The sequence below is a fragment of the Cetorhinus maximus genome, chromosome 21, assembly GCF_964194155.1.
Source record: "Cetorhinus maximus chromosome 21, sCetMax3.hap1.1, whole genome shotgun sequence".
In the NCBI taxonomy this organism is placed as follows: domain Eukaryota; kingdom Metazoa; phylum Chordata; class Chondrichthyes; order Lamniformes; family Cetorhinidae; genus Cetorhinus; species Cetorhinus maximus.
The window spans coordinates 16,035,725-16,057,786 of record NC_135899.1 but is presented as its reverse complement, the minus strand read 5'-3'; the positions used below and the strand labels follow the sequence as shown (position 1 = coordinate 16,057,786).

At 47.8% G+C, this 22,062-nt stretch overlaps 1 protein-coding gene across 1 annotated transcript in view; it reads left to right on the top strand.

The window, feature by feature from the left end:
- The window catches only part of LOC144695527 (uncharacterized), a 137,662-nt gene that overhangs the window by 59,323 nt on the left and 56,277 nt on the right, over nucleotides 1–22,062 (top strand). Inside the window, exons 9-13 of the mRNA XM_078566404.1 lie at nucleotides 3,652–3,765; nucleotides 5,592–5,705; nucleotides 8,430–8,663; nucleotides 10,278–10,388; nucleotides 17,236–17,428. Of these exons, the coding sequence (XP_078422530.1) occupies nucleotides 3,652–3,765; nucleotides 5,592–5,705; nucleotides 8,430–8,663; nucleotides 10,278–10,388; nucleotides 17,236–17,428 (766 nt within the window). The remainder of the gene's footprint in view (nucleotides 1–3,651; nucleotides 3,766–5,591; nucleotides 5,706–8,429; nucleotides 8,664–10,277; nucleotides 10,389–17,235; nucleotides 17,429–22,062) is intronic.

The following is a 22,062-nucleotide window of genomic DNA, read 5'->3' as shown; positions in this document are numbered from 1 at the left end:
AAGGTCACAATCTGTACGCTCGGGTAAGGTCACAATCTGTACGCTCGGGTAAGGTCACAATCTGTAGGGGCGGGTAAGGTCACAATCTGTACGCTCGGGTAAGGTCACAATCTGTACGCTCGGGTAAGGTCACAATCTGTACGGGCAGGTAAGGTCACAATCTGTACGGGCGGGTAAGGTCACAATCTGTACGGGCGGGTATGGTCACAATCTGTACGGGCGGGTAAGGTCACAATCTGTAGGGGCGGGTAAGGTCACAATCTGTACGCTCGGGTAAGGTCACAATCTGTACGGGCGGGTAAGGTCACAATCTGTACGCTCGGGTAAGGTCACAATCTGTACGCTCGGGTAAGTTCACAATCTGTACGCTTGGGTAAGGTCTCAATCTGTACGGGCGGGTAAGGTCACAATCTGTACATGTGGGTAAGGTCACATTCTGTACGCTCGGGTAAGCTCACAACCTGTACGCTCGGGTAAGGTCACAATCGGTACGCTCGGGTAAGGTCACAATCTGTACGCTCGGGTAAGGTCACAATCTGTACGCTCTGGTATGGTCACAATCTGTACGGGTGGGTAAGTTCACAATCTGTACGCTTGGGTAAGGTCTCAATCTGTACGGGCGGGTAAGGTCACAATCTGTACGCTCGGGTAAGGTCATAATCTGTACGCTCGGGTATGGTCACAATCTGTACGGGCGGGTAAGGTCACAATCTGTACGCTCGGGTATGGTCACAATCTGTACGCTCGGGTAAGGTCACAATCTGTACAGGCGGGTAAGGTCACAATTTGTATGCTCGGGTAAGGTCACAATCTGTACGCTCGGGTAATGTCACAACCTGTACGCTCGGGTAAGGTCACAATCTGTACGCTCGGGTAAGGTCACAATCTGTACGCTCGGGTAATGTCACAACCTGTATGCTCGTGTAAGGTCACAATCTGTACGCTCGGGTAAGGTCACAATCTGTACGCTCGGGTAAGGTCACAATCTGTACGCTCTGGTATGGTCACAATCTGTACGGGTGGGTAAGGTCACAATCTGTACGCTCGGGTATGGTCACAATCTGTATGGGCGGGTAAGGTCACAATCTGTACGCTCGGGTATGGTCACAATCTGTACGCTCGGGTAAGGTCACAATCTGTACGGGCGGGTAAGGTCACAATTTGTACGCTCGGGTAAGGTCACAATCTGTACGCTCGGGTAAGGTCACAATCTGTACGCTCGGGTAAGGTCACAATCTGTACAGGCGGATAAGGTCACAATCTGTACGCTCGAGTAAGGTCACAATCTGTACGCTCGGGCAAGGTCACAATCTGTACGGGCGGGTAAGGTCACAATCTGTACGGGCGGGTAAGGTCACAATCTGTACACTCGGGCAAGGTCACAATCTGTATGGATGGGTAAGTTCACAATCTGTACACTGGGGTAAGGTCACAATCTGCACGCTGAAGGAAAGGTCACAATCTGTACGGGCGGGTAAGGTCACAATCTGTACGTTCGGGTAAGGTCACAATCTGTACGGGTGGGTAAGGTCACAATCTGTACGGGGGGGTATGGTCACAATCTGTACGCTCGGGTATGGTCACAATCTGTACGTTCGGGTAAGGTCACAATCTGTACGGGTGGGTAAGGTCACAATCTGTACGCTCGGGTAAGGTCACAATCTGTGCGGGCGGGTGAGGTCACAAGCTGTACGGGCGGGTATGGTCACAATCTGTACGCTCGGGTGAGGTCACAATCTGTACGGGCGGGTATGGTCACAATCTGTACGCTCGGGTAAGTTCACAATCTGTGCGGGCGGGTGAGGTCACAAGCTGTACGGACGGGTATGGTCACAATCTGTATGTTCGGGTAAGGTCACAATCTGTATGGGCGGGTAAGGTCACAATCTGTACGGTGGGGTATGGTCACAATCTGTACGCTCGGGTAAGGTCACAATCTGTGCGGGCGGGTGAGGTCACAAGCTGTACGGGCGGGTATGGTCACAATCTGTACGCTCGGGTAAGGTCACAATCTGTACGGGCGGGTAAGGTCACATTCTGTACGCTCGGGTAAGGTCACAATCTGTACGGGCGGGTAAGGACACATTCTGTACGCTCGGGTAAGGTCACAATCTGTACGCTCGGGTAAGGTCATAATCTGTATGATCGGGTAAAGTCACAATCTGTACGCTCGGGTAAGGTCACAATCTGTACGCTCGGCTAAGGTCACAACCTGTACGCTCGGGTAAGGTCACAATCTGTACGCTCGGGTAAGGTCACAATCTGTACACTCGGGTAAGGTCACAATCTGTACGCTCGGGTAAGGTCACAATCTGTACAGGCGGGTAAGGTCACAATCTGTATGGGTGGGTAAGGTCACAATCTGTACGCTCGGGTAAGGTTACAATCTGTACACGCGGGTAAGGTCACAATCTGAACGGGAGGGTAAGGTCACAATCTGTACGGGAGGGTAAGGTCACAATCTGTACAGGCGGGTAAGGTCACAATCTGTACGGGTGGGTAAGGTCACAATCTGTACGGGCGGGTAAGGTCACAATCTGAACGGGTGGGTAAGGTCACAATCTGTACAGGCGGGTAAGGTTACAATCTGTACTCTCGAGTAAGGTCACAATCTGTACGGGCGGGTAAGGTCACAGCTTCATATTTGACTTTCCTGAACCATTTCCGGGAAAGGCAGGCCTACCTGGCTCTGCTGATTTCTCCTGGATAAATTATTTGCCAGACCAGGTGAGAGGTGACAGGCTGCCTTACTCTTCCTGAAGAGTGGGGTCATCCAGTTGGTTGCCATGACAACCTTCAATGATCCACTTATCTTGGTGCAAGGCCCTACCTTACAGGGTTTATTAAATTGAACTGCAATACTTGCCAGTTGGGGATTCAAAGGTACGCTCTTAGCAGGCCACATGACATGTTTGTATTGAAATAGCCTGGTTCATGTTTCCCAACCCTTTGGAATTAGCCTGGTGTCTCCAGTAATTGAAGGGTTTTTGCCAGGACATGGCTTAGACCAAATACCCAGGGAGAAAATACATAAGGATGATTAAATTAAATGTTTCTTTTCCCATTTTGCTCTAAAGGTAATATTAGGGATGGGGAGAACAAGATCTGTTTAACTGACATGCAAGAACCGTCCAATCAGGTATCAAAGAGTCAGTTTATTCCCCAATTGGATGGGGGCTAGGCCAATGACAGGAGAGTGGGGCGATGGTAGGTCATGTCATGAAGCCTCCAGGATTAGGCCTGACTCGGGTTGGCAATGCCAGCACAGAGCTGGCAATGTCCTGCAGTATTTTTAAAAATTCTTTCATGGATGTGGGTGTCGCTGGCAAGACCAGCATTTGTTGCCCATACCTAATTGGCCTGGAACTGAGTGGTTTGCTAGGCCATTTCAGAGGACAGTTAAGAGTCACCACATTGCTGTGGTTCAGGAGTCACATGTTGGCTAGTCTCAGTAAGGATGGCAGATTTCCTTTCCTAAAGGACATTAGTGAACCAGATGGGTTTTTATGACAATCGATGATTGTTGTCATGGTTACCATTACTGAGACTAGCTGTATATTCCAGATTTGTGTCCCCTGATCATTAGGCTGGGCCTCTGCATTACTGGTCCAGTGACATTCCCCCTGTTAACCCTGCATCCTCTTCCCTCAGGTTATGAAGGCTTGTTCTGCGAAATCAACAGTGACGAATGCCTGAGTAATCCCTGCCTGAACAACGGCATGTGCCAGGACCTGGTAAATGGTGTACACTGCCAGTGCCCTCCAGGTAAGGAATATGTGGCAACAGCATCGGACCCAATTAAAGGATGGAAGAAGGATAGAACTTGGATTCCCGCAGGGAGCCTACCACGCCTCAGACTGGGCCAAAATACTTTACAGACAATGACATTTTTTTTGCTCAGTGTTTTTTAAAATTTATTCCTAGGATGTGGCTAGGCCAACATTTATTGACCATCCCTAATTGCCCTTGAGAAGGTGGTGGTGAGCTGCCTTCTTGAACCACTGCAGTCCATGTGGTGTAGGTTAAACCCACAGTGCTGTTAGGGAGGGAGTTCCAGGATTTTGACCCCGCGACAGTGAAGGAACGGCGATATATTTCCAAGTCAGGGTAGAGAGTGGCTTGGAGGGGAACTTCCCATTTGTTTGTTGCCTTTGTCCTTCTAGATGGTAGCGGTCGTGGGTTTGGAAGGTGCTGGTGAAGGAACCTTGGTGAGTTGCTGCAGTGCATCTTCTAGATGGTACACACTGCTGGCACTGTGTGTCAGTGGTGGAGGGAGTGAATGTTTGTGGAAGGGGTGTCAATCAAGTGGGCTGCTTTGTCCTGAATGGCATCAAGCTTCTTGAGTGTTATGGGAGCTGCACTCATCCAGGCAAGTAGAGAGTATTCCATCCCATTCCTGACTTTTGCCTTGTAGATGGTGGACAGGCTTTGGGGAGTCTGGAGGTGAGTTACTTCCCACAGGATTCCTAGTCTCTAACCTGCTCTTGTAGTCACAGTATTTGTGTGGCTAGTCCAGTTCAGTTTCTGGTCAATGGTAATCCCCAGGATGTCGATGGTGGGGGATTCAGCAACGTTAATGCTGTTGAATATCAAAGGGAGATGGTTAAATTCTCTCTTGTTGGGGATGGTCATTGCCTGGCACTGTGGCCACTGTTGTAATGTTAGAAACACGGCAGCCAGTTTGGCTATTCACCAACAAGGAAGCAACATTTTCCCATCTTTCAGGCATGGAATCTTCTCAGAGCTGAAGTTTCGATGAGGCTGAGTGCAGTAACAGGGAAACAGACCAGTAGGACCCATGCAGGGTCAAAGGATTACATCAGTGCCTCTTTGCATGCAGGCTGCATCCCCAGAGCCCTCCACCATCCCCGTCAAACAGCCAGTATTACAAGCTACGGATTCTGAGATAAAATTGTCTCTCATTTTTTTGCCTCCGTCCCTGTTTTCCCTGCCCTGTCTCCGCCTTCTATTGTTGTCTCCATCCATCTCTACCCTGTTCCTTCCTGTTTCCCTATCCCCTTTTCTGCCATCCCTTTCCTCTCCTCTTTTCTCTCCTCTCTTTCCCCTTCTCTCTCTCCCTCTCTCTCTCCTCTTTAGTCTCTCTCTCCACTTCTCTCTCAGTCTCTCTCTCCACTTTTCTCTCATGTGCTTCTCTCTCTCTAGCATCTCCTCTGTCTCTCCTCTTTCAGTCATTCTCTCTCCTTCTCTCTTTCCCTTCTCTCTCTCTCCCTATACTCTTTCAGCCTCTCTCCTCTCTCTGCCCTCCCCTCACTCTCTTTGCCTCCCCCTTCTTTCTCTGCCCCCTCTCTCTCTGTCATCTTCACCCTCTCTTTGTGTCATATCTTTCCCTCTGTCAGCTTTATAATGGAGAAAGTGTATGATTTACATACGGCTTTAGCACATTATCAACAGATCTGACACAATGTCCTAACCATCCATTGTCTATACACTGAGAACTGGCACCAGATAGAGGACTCTGTTTCTGACCTGGCCCACTCTCCTGTTTTATAGATCACCACCCCCGTGCCAACTCTGTCAGTGGTCAGTTTAACCCTGTGAATCTTAACCTCTCGCATGTCTCCCCATCCCAGGATTTGCTGGACAGCGGTGTGAGATTAACATTGATGAGTGTTCCAGCACTCCTTGCCTGAATGGAGGGAAGTGCGTCGATGGCCCCGGCCGCTATGACTGCGAGTGTCCGGAAGGTATGTGCTGCGGTTTTATCACTGGGCATGTCCGACGGTCAATGGTCTCTATCCGCCAGGGCCAACATGTGACTGAAGTTGAAGAGATATCACTGGAGCATAGGCATTGTGTGTAATGCCTCATTGCACATGTTGGCTCACGTAGAGATCCGACACTGACATGACAGTGCTGTACGTTGTAACCGTTCTATGATTCAGTATTTTATTTTACAGGGTTTCCTGTGCACTCCTCACCTCACCTGGCCTCCGCTGCCTCCTGATCTCCGCCACCATCAGCTCCTTTACACTTCTTCCACTTTCTCTTCACTCTTCTCTCCTTCCCTCCCCCTTCTTCCTTTCCTTTGTCCATCTCTCTGCCCCCTCTTCACCGCTCACCATTTCCCCCTCTTTCCCCTACTATTCCCCCCCTTTCCTTCTCCTCCCTTCCCTTTCCCCTGACCCCCTCACCTCCTGAGGGTGTTGGCTCACTTCTGGCTTCAGGTCTGAGCTCGCAAGCAGCCCTCCAGTTCCTCGCCTATCCCTCATGTGTGACCCTGAACTATTGAATATTAACAGGCTAGTCGACTGTGTTGGGACAGGAGCAGGAGTAGGCCATTCAGCCCCTCAAGCCAGTTCTGTCATTCAACTAGGTCATGGCTGATCTTCCACCTCAATGTCATTTCCCCGCACTATCCCCATATCCCTTTATATTTTTAATATCTAGAAACCTGTCAATCTCTGTCTGAACATACTCAATGACTGAGCCTCCACAGCCCTCTGGGGTAGAGAATTCTAAAGATTCACCACCCTCTGAGTGAAGAAATTCCTCCTCATCTTGGTCCTAAATGATCAACCTCTTATTGTGACACTGTGTCCCCTTCTTGATCCTGCCCCCCACCCCCCACCCACCGCCAGCCAGGGGAAACATCCTTCCTGCATCTACTCTGCCAAGCCCAGTAAGAATTTTGTACACTTACTGAGATCACCTCTCATTCTTCTAAATTCAAGAGAATATCCAATCCCCTCAATTCCGCCTCATAGGACAACAAAGGTTCACCAGCCCAATTCCTGGGATGATGGGATTGTCCAATGAGGACAGTCTCAGGAGACTGGGCCTGGACTCTCTAGAGTTTAGACTTCTGTCACCTATCTTGGTTCCGTAACCCTAATACCTTTACCCGACAAATACTTATCCACCTTGGTTTTGAAATTTTCAGTTGACCCTTACCCTTTTGGGGGAGAGAGTTCCAGATTTCCACTACCCTTTCTGTGAAGAACTGCTCCCTGACACCGCCCCTGAATTCTAATTTTCAGGTTATGCCTCAGAGAACGGTCAGAGGGCAGAAGGAGGCCTTTCGGCCCCTCATGTTTGTACCGGCTCTCTGCGAGTGTAATGCACCTCGTGCCACTCCCCTTCCTTTTCCCAGGATCCCTGCAAATCTTTCCTCTTCGGGTAATGATCCAATTCTCTTTTGAAAGCCACGGTAGAGCCTGCCTCCATCACACTTTCAGGCAGTGCGTTCCACATCCTAACCACTCGCTGCAGAGAAGCTTTTCCTCATGTCGGACTTTCCCCCCCCATTCCGGACTATCCCCCTGCCACACCACCATCGTTTCTCTCTGTCAACACTATTGAACCCTTTAATCATCTCAAACACCTCAATTAGATCACCCCTTAATTTATTCTATACCCTTTAGAATACAAACCTGCAACTGGACATCATAACTTAACCCTTTTATTCCCAGTATTGACCAGTTGCACCTACACTGCACACCCTCCAAGGCAAATATGTCCTTCCTGCTGTGCGGTGCCCAGAGCTGTGCACAGTCTGCAGAAAGGGTCTAACCAGTGATTTATATAACTGTGCCACTAATACCAGTCCAGATAGGCTGGCTGAGATCCAATGAGCCTTGTCCTTGTATTCTCCGGCTTGTGAGCTCTAGCAAGCGTCCCTGGATAACACTCAGAATGGAAATCAGAGCTGCTTTTCCTGTTGCCCTCTCCACGCCAGAGGTGGTGAAACCCTTTGCTGCTCCCCCACTGAAGTCAATTCACTCAGCACAGAGCAGATGTCAAACCTGGAGCCTTCCAGGTCTGTGTGGATCAGTGCAGTGTGTAGCAAAACTGAGGGTAATGGTCCAGAGTTAGAGGGGAAAGGGAGTGATCTATAGTCAAGGGAGGGATGGAGTGAGGGGAGAGTGATACGGATTGGGGGAAGCGAAAAGGAGTGGTCTTGTTTGCCTAAGTAAACATGTGGTCTCTCTCTCTCTCTTTCCCTCTCTTTGTGTCTGTACCTCTCTCTGACTCTGTCTCTCTATCTCTCTCTGCATCTCTGTCTCCCTTTCCCCTCCTCTCTCTCTCTGTCTGTATCTATCTCCCTGTCTCTCTATCTCTCTCTATCTGTATCTCTGTCTCTCTCTGTCTCACACTTGTCCTGTCTCTGTCTCTGTCTATTTCTCTCTTTCTCTCTCTCTCTCTCTCTCTGCCTCTTTCTCTGTCTCTCTGCCTCTCTCTCTCACGATCACTCACATGTTCTGTCTCTGTCTCTCTCTCTGATTGTCTCTGTCTCTCTCTCTCTCTCTCTCACCCTCACTCACTCTGTCTGTCTCTCTCTGTTTTTCTCTCTCTCTCTCTCTGCCTCTCTCACTCATTCTCACTCGTTCTGTCTCTGCCTCTCTCTCTCACTATCACTCACTTGCTCTCTCTGTCCCTCTCGCTGATTATCTCTCTCTCTCTCTCTCTAGGGTTTGAAGGGCTGCTCTGCCAGACGAACATTGATGACTGCCTTCGAAACCCGTGTCACTACGGGACCTGCCTGGATGGGATAGCTGACTACTCCTGTGCCTGTGTGCCCGGGTACAAGGGGCGGATCTGCAACATTGAGATTGATGAGTGCCTGAGCCAGCCCTGTCAGAATGGCGGGCGATGCACAAACCTGGTGAATGAGTATCGGTGTGCCTGCCTGCCTGGGACCACAGGTAACCAGGGTAGTTGGGGGGAGGGGCGGATACCCGAGAGTGATGACAAGTGGGCACAACTTGTACCAGCATAGGATTCGGGCAGCAGAATTCTGGAACTGGAGTGTGGGAGGTCTTCCAGACAGGAGAGCAATGGGATAGTCACATTGGGAGGTGATCCCCACATGGTCGAGGCTTTCACTGACAAATGGGCAGCAGTACGACTATTGTATTGTCCGTGTTTTCCCAGGAAGTGCAGGTTAATCTCCAAGGCACTGCTGCCAGCAAACCAGGGGAAACATTCTCCGGGAAATGTTTACCTTTTCAAAATTGACTTTCAGCACTTTCCCTTATGATTTGCTGAAGGAAACTTCAGAGTCAGGATGAATGAGAGCTGTTTGACTGCGGTGAGCTTCATCCAGTTGAGTAATGAGGAGGCTCTCATTCGGCCATGGGTGGGCAGAGCGCCCACGAGGATTGGCGCGCCAGGGTGGAAAAACGGAGGGAGCCGGGAGGTCATGTGACGAAACCTCCAGGAATTTGCCCGGCCAGAGTCGGCAACTCTTTGGGTGCGGCAATGGGCGATGTGGCTGAAGCTGAGGGCACCACGATCACAGTCTGATTCAGCCCAAAACGGTGGCTGAGGAGTGGGGTGGAATTGGAGGGTTAGGAAGTTGTAGTGGGGGAGGTGGAGTGGGATGGGCAACAGGCTGAAGACCATGGCCTTGGCCTATCCGATACTTAATGGCAACTATCGCGTATCACCCAAGACTGATATCTGACCAATAGTCTGGCAGTGCAGAGGTCATGGTGGGGTCAAAAGAAGTTGGTGGGCATCATTGTAGCGATGGAAATGTCCCCATGGGGGAGTGAAGGCCCTGGCATGACTTTCTTCTGTCCATTCTATTGTGGAAGAATTATCCCATTTGAGTAGGTTACATTACAGGACAGGAATATTGCATGAGTGCGTCAAATGCTTTATTCTCGCCGTCAGTTTCTCCTTGCGGGATTCCCAGCAATGACATCCCTCATTCCGATGAAAGAAGGCTCATATATCCATCGTGCCTTTCGCCAAACCGGGCCGCCCCAAAGCGCTTTACAGCCAATGAAGTGTGCTTTTTAAAGTGTAGCCACTGCCGTAGTGTAGGAAAAATGCAGTCGATTTACACACAGCAAGATCCCACAAACAGCGACGTGGTCATGTTTGTGTGATGCTGGTGAGGGCTGAATATTGGTAAAAACACCGGAGCTGAGGGTGCCAAGGGATCTTTTTATGCACCAGAGAGGGCAGGCGGGGACCCCAATTTAATGTCTCATTTGGAAGGACTGCCAACAGCACAGCACTCCCTCGGGTGTCGGCCTGGCTTATGTGTTTATAGTTCTGGAGTAGGATTTGAACTCATGAACCTTCTGACTCAGAAGTGAAAGCGCATCCGCCGAGGCACTGCTGACACGGCTGAGGTGCAGAAAAGTGCACAACAGTTGAAGAAATGTTGCCAGTGAAATAACGCTGTCAGGGTGCACTGGTTCATGACTGAGTGCAATTGATCGATGACAGGGCTATTTGACAGGGCTTTCAACACGCACAACTCCCCTTGTTTTGGGTTTCATTCCTTTCTTCTCTCTTTCCTGAAGGGCCGCGATGCGAGATTGACATTGATGAGTGTGTGTGCAATCCGTGCCAGTCTGGCCACTGCAAGGACTACGTCAATGGCTACATCTGCGTGTGTGACCCTGGTTTCACAGGTAAAAATAATCAGCTCCAACTGATTCCTCTCTGCTCTTTGTTGCACTTTCTACTGAAATGAGGGACAATATTCTCTGTCAGTGAGATATTCACTTGGTGCCATTTAGTAGAGAATTTTAATTATCTTACATTTCGATTTCCAGAGTGAAGTGGCTCTGAGCCTGGTGCCACACTTCACTCTTTCTTGCATCAGCTACAAAACTTGCAACCACAGGTAAGGCAGGTGTCTCACAGCACCACCCCCCCTACCTCCCCCATGCTCTCTCCCTTAGAGAGATACTTATACACTGAATGGGTCTCTCAGTCCCCCTGCACCACCCCCTCTCTCTTAGAGAGATACCTGTACACTGATTTGAGTTCCCTCAGACTGTCTCTCAGGGATGCACTAGCTGGTGTACATCTCTCAGTCCCCTTTCTCCCTCAGAGTGATACCTGTACACTGAATGGGGCCTCTCAGTACCTCTCCCTCAGGGATTTATCTGTACATTGACTGGGATCTCTCAGTCCCCCTCCTTAGAGAGGTATCTGAACACTGATTGGGATCTTTCAGTCCCTCTCTCAGGGTGTTTTCTATACATGGGCTGTCTCTCAGTCCCTTTCCCTCAGGGAGATATCTGTACACTGACAGGGGTCTCTCAGTCCCTCTCCCTCAGGGTGATATCTGTACACTGTCTGGGGACTCTCAGTCCCTCTCCCTCAGGGAGTTATCTGTACACTGACTGGGGTCTCTCAGACCCTCTCCCTCAGGATGACACCTGTACACTGACTGGTGTCTCTCAGTCCCCTCTCTCTCAGGGAGATATCTGTACACTGACAGGGGTCTCTCAGTCCCTCTCCCTCAGGGTGATATCTGTACACTGTCTGGGGACTCTCAGTCCCTCTCCCTCAGGGAGATATCTATACACTGACTGGGGTCCCTCAGTCCCTCTCCCTCAGGGTGATATCTGTACACTGACTGGGGTCCCTCAGTCCCTCTCCCTCAGGGTGATATCTGTACACTGACTGGTGTCTCTCAGTCCCTCTCCCTCAGGGTGACACCTGTAATGCAATTGACTGGAAGCCAGGGAGAAGATCTGTTTTGCTGAAATCTGCGGTCAGGACTGATGACACTAGCATTGTTGAAAAAGATATGGGCACGGAGGAGGTGGATGAAATAGGGAAGGAATGCCCCATTCACCTGCTCCGACAGTCCCTCTCAGTGTGAATTGAAAAATCGTGGGAAGTTTCCAAAGCACTAAAACAAAAATTCTTGGTGAATGAGTTTGACGTTGAACTGGTCTGTCCGGTTTTATCAGGACGTTGCATTACTCCTGGCAAGGAACAAGGGCATCTGCAGAAACAGAAACTTCAATCTCTTATCATTCCCACCCAGCAGGCTGCCTGTGTTATTCCACTTTGGGAATGTGAGTGAGGGGCTGGGAATGAGAGGGTGGGGAGATGGGAGGGCGGCTGCATGAGGAAGATGAGTCTTTGGGACATACCATTTATCTGTGAGTGAGTTTACAAAAGAAGGCACAACTTCATCGATATACAACGGTGTCAGCATAAACTGTGATGGTTGATTTACTAACTGCAAAGTGGCCTCTTAAATCTTTTTTTAAAAATCCTGTGGTGAAGTTTTGTCCTCTCTTTCCCCTCCCCTTCCCTCCCCATCTCTGGTCGCTGTTTCCTCAGAGTGTGAAACACACGAGGTTTCAGAGCCCACTTGCCCTGTACTGAGAAGGAGGCGGGTACGCTCTCTCCACCCATTCACCTCTCTCGCCCCTCTCAGCCCAGTGTGAGGAGCATGGCAGAGCTAGACCACCACCCTGTTCTACATTGAAAGAAAGAAAGACTTGCATTTGCATGGCACCTTTCACAGTCTCAGGACATTCCAAAGCGCTTTATCACCTCACCAGCATTCCATTGTTGTAATGTGGGAAACACAGTAGCCAATGTGTGCACAAATGATCAAATATCTCTTTTTTGTGATATAATTTGAGGGATAAATATTGACCAGGACGCTGGGGGAACTCCCCTGCTCTTCTTCGCAATTGTGTTGTGGGGCCTTGGTTTATCTAAAAGTCTAACAGTACTGCCCCTCTTACTGTGCAGCTCTCCCTCAGTACTGACCCTCTAACAGTGCAGCTCTCCCTCAGTACTGACCCTCTAACAGTGCAGCATTCCCTCAGTAATGACCCTCTAACAGTGCAGCACTCCCTCAGTACTGAACCTCTGACAGTTCAGCACTCCCTCAGTACTGCTCCTCTGACAGTGCAGCATTCCCTCAGTACTGCTCCTCTGACAGTGCAGCATTCCCTCAGTACTTCTCCCTCACTGTGCAGCACTCCACCAGTACTGACCCTCTGACAGTGCAGCATTCCCTCAGTACTGCCGCTCTGACAGTGCAGCACCCCCTCAGTACTGACCCCCTGACAGTGCAGCACTCCCTCAGTACTGACCCCCTGACAGTGCAGCACTCCCTCAGTACTGACCCTCTGACAGTGCAGCGCTCCCTCAGTACTGACCCCCTGACAGTGCAGCACTCCCTCAGTACTGACCCCCTGACAGTGCAGCACTCCCTCAGTACTGACCCTCTGACAGTGCAGCACTCCCTCAGTACTGACCCCCTGACAGTGCAGCAATCCCTCAGTACTGAGCCTCTGACAGTGCAGCACTCCCTCAGTACTGACCCTCTGACAGTGCAGCACTCCCTCAGTACTGACCCCCTGACAGTGCATGTTCCCTCAGTACTGACCCTCTGACAGTGCAGCACTCCCTCAGTACTGACCCCCTGACAGTGCATGTTCCCTCAGTATTGCCCCTCTGACAGTGCAGCACTCCCTCAGTACTGCTCCTCTGACAATGCAGCATTCCCTCAGTACTTCTTCCTCACTGTGCAGCACTCCACCGGTACTGACCCTCTGACAGTGCAGCATTCCCTCAGTACTGTCTTTTTGACAGTGCAGCACCTCCTTAGTACTGACCCCCTGACAGTGCAGCACTCCCTCAGTACTGACCCCCTGACAGTGCAGCACTCCCTCAGTACTGACCCTCTGACAGTGCAGCACTCCCTCAGTACTGACCCCCTGACAGTGCATTTCCCTCAGTATTGCCCCTCTGACAGTGCAGCACTCCCTCAGTATTTCCCCTCTGACAGTGCAGCACTCCCTCAGTACTGACCCTCTGACAGTGCAGCACTCCCTCAGTACTGACCCCCTGACAGTGCATGTTCCCTCAGTACTGACCCCCTGACAGTGCAGCACTCCCTCAGTATTTCCCCTCTGACAGTGCAGCACTCCCTCAGTACTGACCCTCTGACAGTGCAGCACTCCCTCAGTACTGAGCCTCTGACAGTGCAGCACTCCCTCAGTACTGACCCTCTGACAGTGCAGCACTCCCTCAGAACTGACCCTCTGACAGTGCAGCACTCCCTCAGTACTGACCCCCTGACAGTGCATGTTCCCTCAGTACTGACCCTCTGACAGTGCAGCACTCCCTCAGTACTGACCCTCTGACAGTGCATGTTCCCTCAGTACTGACCCTCTGACAATGCAGCACTCCCTCAGTATTTTCCCTCTGACAGTGCAGCACTCCCTCAGTACTGACCCTCTGACAGTGCAGCACTCCCTCAGTACTGACCCTCTGACAGTGCAGCACTCCCTCAGTACTGACCCCCTGACAGTGCATGTTCCCTCAGTATTTCCCCTCTGACAGTGCAGCACTCCCTCAGTACTGACCCTCTGACAGTGCAGCACTCCCTCAGTACTGACCCTCTGACAGTGTAGCACTCCCTCAGTACTGACCCCCTGACAGTGCATGTTCCCTCAGTATTGCCCCTCTGACAGTGCAGCATTCCCTCAGTACTGACCCCCTGACAGTGCATGTTCCCTCAGTATTGCCCCTCTGACAGTGCAGCATTCCCTCAGTACTGACCCCCTGACAGTGCATGTTCCCTCAGTATTGCCCCTCTGATAGTGCAGCATTCCCTCAGTACTCCACTGAAATATCAGCCTGGATTTTGTGCTCCAAATCCTGACGTGGAGCTTGAACCCACAACGTTCTGACTCGAAGGCAAGAGTGTCACCCAGTGAGCAACACCTTGCACAGGGCTTTGAGCTGGAATCCATCCTATCTTTACCCAAATTCCCAGCAGTGTTCACTGTATAGCAAGAACTCTTGCTATGTCTCCCCTCACTAGCCAGGGGTGCGGTGGTGGAGTACCCATTCATAGCGACCCTTGCTGAGATCAGTTAACCAAGCATAAGTTTCACATGCATACTTTCGACCGACAGCTCAGTATGGCTTATCTATCCATTGAAACTAACCTTATTCATAAACCATTAAGGGCATTGCCAGGTAGAATAATTAATATTTCTCAGGTTTATTATCACTGTTCACTCCTGTAAGGATTGGGGAGCATGCAACTTTTCCTGACCAATGGCTATGTAAACAATAGCGTGACTCAAGAGCTCTTACCATGTGTACTGGCTACTGGAATATGCCATGTTCCACCGCAGGTGTTCTCTGCCCTTTGAAAAAAAGAAGACTAAGGAAGCATTCATTTCCCATCCCTCGCTTCCCCCAGAAGGTGCTGAGGGCCTTCTCCTTGTGAGGATGGCACTCCCGCATTAACCTAACCAAGATGGGCCAAATGGCCAGCACCTATGCTGTAAAACTCCGTGGGGCTATTTTTAACCTCACTCATCAGGAGGGAATCCCACAGGAATGAGTGGAATGGCAGGTTTGTACCCCAACCAATATCAACTTTGATGCAGAAATATATTGCGTGGGGTGTAAACCATCATTGAACTCAACCATGAGAGGAGGGCTAGGTTAAAATTGTGAATCTAAGCTTCAGACCACCTCCTGGTTTATCTGTGTAAAATACATGCAGGAGCAGGGTACAATTTTTGCTGGGAGGGGTTGTCTTATGAGGAAAGGTTGAGCAGGTTGGGCCTAAATTCATTGGAGTTCAGAAGAATGAGAGCTGCTCTTATTGATTCCTGTGGGAGCTTGACAGGGTGGATTCCAGAAGAATGTTTCCCCTCATGGGGGAATCTAGAACTGGAGTTAGTGGGGGGCGGGTGGTGGAGGTGCAGTTTCAAAATAAGTGGTCTCCCACTTAAGACAAAGATGAGCAGGAATTTCTTCTCTCTGCAGGTCGCTAGTGTTTGGAATTCTCTACCCTAGCACACGGTGGGGGCTAGGTCATTGAACATGTTCAAGGGTTAGACAGATTTTTGATCAACAAGGGAGTCAAGGTTATGGGGAAGGCAAGAAAATGGAGTTAAGGCCTCAGTCAGGTCAGCCGTGATTTTATTGAATGGTGGCAAAGGCTCAATGGGCCGAATGGCCCACTCCTGCTCATTTTTCTTATATTCTTGTGTAAGAGTTAATTTCCCTCTGCTCCTCGGTTATAAAAAATGATAATCATCGAATCATAGAAGATTTAGGGCACAGAGAGGCCACTTGGTCCATCATGTATGTGATAGCCGATAAACAAGCCACCCTGCCTAAACCCACTTTCCATCATTTGGTCCGTAGCCCTGCAGGTTATGGCACTTGAGGCGCATATCCAGAGGGTGTCTGCCTTACTACCCTTTCAGGCAGTGATTCCCAGACCCCCACAACCCTCTGGGTGAAAAAATCTTTCCCCATCTCCTCTCTAACCTTTCTACCAATCCCTTTGAATCTATGCCCCCTAGTCACTCACCTCTCTGTTAAAGGAATAGGCCCATCCCATCCAGGCTCCTCACAATTTTGTACAAACCCTCATCATCCTCAGTTCTAAGGGGAACAGCAACAGACTATCCAATTTTTCCTCATAGCTGCAATTTTCTGTGTGCTAATGCACTAAGTATCTCAACATGGCTTTACCATTGCTGTCTCAAGCCTTTCAAAACTGGGCTGATTCAGACTTTTGGGCCTAGATATTCAATTCGGAAGGTGGTGTAAATTGTCTCCCACAATACGCAGCATCTAATACTCAGATCCACCGCAGCCAATGTCCCTGCACAGGACAGGAAGACTATCCAATGCTGCCTGTCTTCCATCATTACCTGACACGTGTTTCTACCCTTAGACTCCAGATAGCATCATGTTGCTGCTGAGAAAACAGAGAATGCTCTGTCTCTGGGTGAGAGAGAGAGAGAAAGAGAGAGACATAAAGAAAGAGGGAGCGAGAGAGAGGTCTTTTTTAAACCACTCCATCTTATGTCTGTGAGATACCTTAGCTCATTGATCATTAGCTGTCGATCAAAATGGCCACATTGAGAACTTGAAGGGATAGCAGCGTGACATCACCAGAAGGGAAATGCGTCATGAGATCCAGCCTCAGTTTCACTTTTGTCTGAGAGCAGAACACAGCACCTACAACTCTGATGTCTTCAAACTTCATACCTTTGTATACATGTTCTCATGTGCCTAGCCTAAATAAGTGGACGCACAACATGTTTACACAATCCCTTATGAGCGATTGGTGTTTATACCATTATAACAACATGACAATCGGAGCAGGAGTTTCCTTTATATCTGCCTTAGCGTAGCCTCCGGCCATGCCCGTGGATGAGACCTGGATCTTAACATGCTGGAAAAGCCTCCCAGCGACCCACAATGTTTGCAGTGGAGTGTAATTATCCTTCCTTTGAATGGCTAATTAATGCTTCAGAACGCTATTGTGAAAAATATGGGTTCTGCCCTTGAGAAAGATTGCTGAATCAAACATGACACAGCTGTTACAAGTTTTATTATAAGTTCACAAAGCTCGGTAAAGTACCTTGGGACGTTTCATTATGTTAAAGGTGCTACACTCGGGTGACACAAACAAAGGTTAATTTATTTTATGTTTTATTATCTTGATTACAGGCTTTCGGTGTGATGTTGACATCGATGAGTGTGTCTCCAGCCCTTGTCACAATGGCGGCACCTGTGAGGATGGGGTGAATGGATTCACCTGCATCTGTCCAGATGGATATTATGACCCGCAGTGCGTTTCCAGAGTAGACGAGTGCAAAAGTAATCCGTGCGCACATGGGACGTGCCTCAGCGACATCAACGGGTATGAAATCGGGGTCAGGGGTTAAAAAGCAAGAGTTCGTGGGGGAATATGGCTCAAAACCCACCACTATGCAAGCAGACAATTGGGTATCTTAAAAGGGGAACATATCTCCATCTTTTTGTGGGGAGGGGGGTTTGTGGGTGGGAGGAGAAATTTCAAGATGCTGCAAGAAACACAAATCATTGCAATGTCAACAAATGTCAGCTGCCCCTCAGTGGTAACACACACCAATTTTCGTATCTTTTATTTAGCTGATTTGCTTTAACGCAGTTCAAAGACGATACTAGTGCAGGAGCTTTATTTACAGTTCTACACAATGCTTTAAAATGTCTACTCCCATGCTTCTTGTAGCTTCTGTATGTCTCTTTACTTTACTGAGTCCATACCCAGGCTTTAACCAATCAAACATAGTGAACATAGATCAGTCAACAAACACACAGAATCGAACACAGAACAATTGAACCATTGAACACGACATCTTTTCCCTCTGGTAACTAAACATCTTTAAATTAAACCATCCTAAACAACTAACATATGTACATGAAGTCTCTTATAGAGTTTGATATGTCCATTTTCTCTAAGCATAGAAATAGTCTTTGAAATACATAGGTCTCTGATGTCTGCATTGAGATCCATGAATTTGAGGCTGTGATTCCGCGTGATCAGCTTGAGGTGAATGATCAACATCAGAGTCACTTGTCAGGAAATCAAATACATCCTCATAATCACTGTCCTCAAAAAATCCTGGTCTGCTCACTATCAGGCATTTTGCATTCCACTTTGTGTTGTCATCCAACAGGTAAGTATTGGCACCAGCAATTGCTTGTTCTGCTTTGGTCTTGACAGAGATGGTGCAAGTTTGCTGTTGCTATTTGGCTGTTTGATGCAAAGCCAATCTCCAACTCCAAATCATGGTTCCCTGGTGCCTGTTCGCTTTTCTAAGTATACTTTTGTTTTGCCTTGTCACTGTGATTTTTTCTGCTTTTGTTTTGACATTCCCGTTGGATAATGGTGACAGCTTAAAAAAGGTTAGCGGCATGCAAAAGTTATGACCACCAGTTCAGCTGGTGTCTTTCCGGTCAGAGAGGATAGAGTAGATCAATATGTGTGGAGTAGAAAATGAATAGATTGTTCAAATGTTTCCCCCTGTGACATACTAGCTCTCTGGCTGCCCTTTATCACCCTGTTGAATGATTTGATGCCACCATTTGACTGTGGGTTGTATTGTGTTGACACAGCAGATGGTAAATGCTGAGCTATTCAAATCCCAGAGGGAAACTTGAAACAACTGTTACAACTAATTTTCAATTTGTATGTTTCGAGATGCGGGCTTTGATTCAGTAATAAGATCACTGAGTCTTAAGAAGTTTTTTATAAAACTAAATTAAACATTTATTAATAAAAGAAAAGATTGTAAGAACATAGGTATGTCTACAAATTACTACCATTATAACTTCTAAATCCCCCAATTGATTTAACTCCCAGTTACACTTTCGCTAAGGCAACAGTAAGACACATAGGTTTTAAAAGGCCCTGGCAAACTAAACGATACCGAGATTCAAAGTGAGTTCTCTTAACTTCAGTCCCTGGAGGCGATAGTTTGGTACATACAGGCTTCAGGCTTTTCACACTTGTTGAATTTTAAAGCTGCCTCCCTTACAAATAGCCTTCTCTCCTTTATACATATTTTCTCTTTGAATGCAAATTTCCATTGTTTCACTAGGTCTTTTGAACTTTACCCCTCTCTACTAATAAAAAATCTATCATTGTACCAATTTCACCAGTAATCTTTGGGAAAAATAAATAAACGCATTATTTCTTACTACTTCTGCCGGCTAGGTACACATTACACCCACTCCTTTGAATTCAAGCCACTATAGTTTGTTTAAAAATGTAAATGTTCCCTTTACATTTCACATTCTAAAACTTCCCCATGTTTATCTAATTATCAAACCTAACTTCCCTTCTTACATCAAAACATCCTCTAATTCAATTAAGTCTCACACACACAAACATAGATACATCCTACTATTATGCTACTTTATTATAAATTCTAATAACATTATGGAAATTATTACATCTTCCTGACAATTGTGATGTCAGATGCTGGTGAATTCCATAGCTTCCTAGGAACTCTTTTAACTTACCGGAAATTTTGGAAGAAGTTTTCCTGTTGCAATCTTATTTCAATCTGTTACCATGGGTACAATTTTCTGCCTGTCGGCCGACCCAATCTCCGGTGGGTGGGGAGCTGATCCCCGCTAGCGAAGCAGGCCACACCGCCACTTTACGTGGGCGGGCCAATTAAGGCCCGCCCAGCGTGACGTCCGGCAGGAAGCGCTATGTGCTTCCTGTGTGGGTGGGGGGGGGTGGATTCCCTAAAAGCGAGAGTGCGCTCTTTCGCGCATGCGCACGAAAGAGCACACATCTCCCTGAGTCTAAGTGCAGCCTCAGGGAGATCGCCTCGACTTTTAAAAATATTAAAAATAGAGGAAAGAAAAATCCCTTACATGTCCCCTCATGTGACAATGTCACATGAGTTGGGGCATGTTCATAATTTCAATAACAATTTTATTACAATTTTTAAAACCCTACATGAAACTTCATCCCACCGCTGGATGAGGTTTCATGTTTTTTCTATTCCCCGCCGGGGCTCCTGGCCGACCCGCCAACCCTAAGGTTGGACGGGCAGGCCCTTTAATTGGTTAAATGATCCTGTCAATGGCCTCAATTGGCCATTGACAGGTCGGTGGGCGCGCAGCTGATTTTGCTGCGCCCCCGCCTTCCTGAAAATTTAAATGGGGCGGGATGACTTCGGGGGTCCCACCCCACATCATTTTACGCAGCAGCGAGCAGGCCCCGCCCCCTGCTCGCCGACGGAAAAATTCTGTCCCATGTCTTGTTGTCTTCCCATACCTTGATGAGCCTTTGCTTATTCTATGATTGACTTGAGATAGTTGGTATATAGTTTTTCTTGAAACTATTTATAAAGAAAGACTGCAGGGTAAGCACATGTTTCCTGGGACACAAACTATTCTGTGTCTTACTCTCTTGGAGCCGCTTAATCACCTGACTTTGATGTCACACTTACATCATCCTTAACATCATGGTCTCATTAATAATGACCATTCGCTCATTACTCTACATCTCCCCAGAAGTATAATCTCAAAACTGTTACATTCTTTTGCTGAAGTATTTACATTACAGTACCAATGCCTGTAAACCTCCTGTACTGTTTACAGTTTCCATCCAACCCCTACCTGCTCTTTCACTCCAAATGACTATCACCCAAGGCTTCGACCTCCAACAGTGTTCTCAGCTCACTTGGAGGATGTTGTGGACATGTATGTATTCCCTTATCCTCTCCTTGGAAGGAAAACACATGGGTGGAGTGGGATAGCAGCTTCTGGTGACTGCTGATACCTGGGCTGTGACCCTTACGACAACTGTAAAGGCTATGAAAACCACTCAACGAGAAACTGATTCAGGAAAGAAATCTTCAGGACAATTGACAACAGTTTCACGGTCACCATTACTGATACTAGCTTTTAATTCTAGATTTATTAATTGAATTTAAATTTCACCAGCTGCAGTGGTGAGATTTGAACCTGTGGCCCAAGAGCACTAGCTTTGGGCCTCTGGATTACCAGTCTAGTGACGTTACCACTACACCACTTGTCATGAAAATATAATAATTCTCATAATATTATTGTGACTTATTGTAATAGTGGGGTTTAAATAGTTTCTCTGTGTGTATATGTACGTGTGTGTGTGTGTGTGTGTGTATGTGTGTGGGAGGGGGATTTAATTGAATTGGAGACAGCTAGTCTGGAGGCTTTGACTTATCAAAAGGAAGCTAGGTTTGAAGTGCTAAATACATAAACACGGCTGAAGTTTTAGAAGGTGAAGTGAGAGAATTTGCATTTTTAGATAAATCAGGGTAGTTTGAATTTCAAAGACATGGTACGATGTTACACCTAGCCTGAGGAGCTAGGCCAAGCAGTGTGCTTATTTTTCCCAAAGTTTACTGATAATATTAGCACCATGCAATGATTTATATTATGAAAAAGGTAAAGTTCCAAAGACATATGGGAACAATGGAATTTATAAAGGAGAAGAGGCTATGTGTCAGAGGGGAAGGCATTGTAAGATCTGCCAGAAGTGTGAAAAACTTTCAGTAGTTGTGCATTAAGCTGCTGTCTACAGAAACCGAAGCTGGGAAAAACCACTTTGAATTCTACTGTCCAGGGTATTGTGGTGATTTGCCTGGATCCTTTTAAAATATGTTTGTATTTTTACTGTTGCCTTAACAGGGGTGTAACTGGAAGCCAGATTAATTAGGGGTTTTAGGAGTTATTATAGTAGTAATTTGTACACCTATGTATGTGCTTAAAATCTTTTCTTTTGTTAATAAATGTTTAATTTAGTTTTCTAAAAATCTCTAGAGTCTTGGTGGACTCATTACTTCTGAATTCAGGGCATGCTTCTCGATATAAAACACAAATTGCAAAATCATTGTGACTGGGTGATCAAGTTTCCTTCGTGGGCTTGATCTGCCTGGCACACACCGCCTGCTGCCTCATAACACCTGGAATTGTGATCATTCCCAAAACTGGATTAATAGAGTTGTTGCA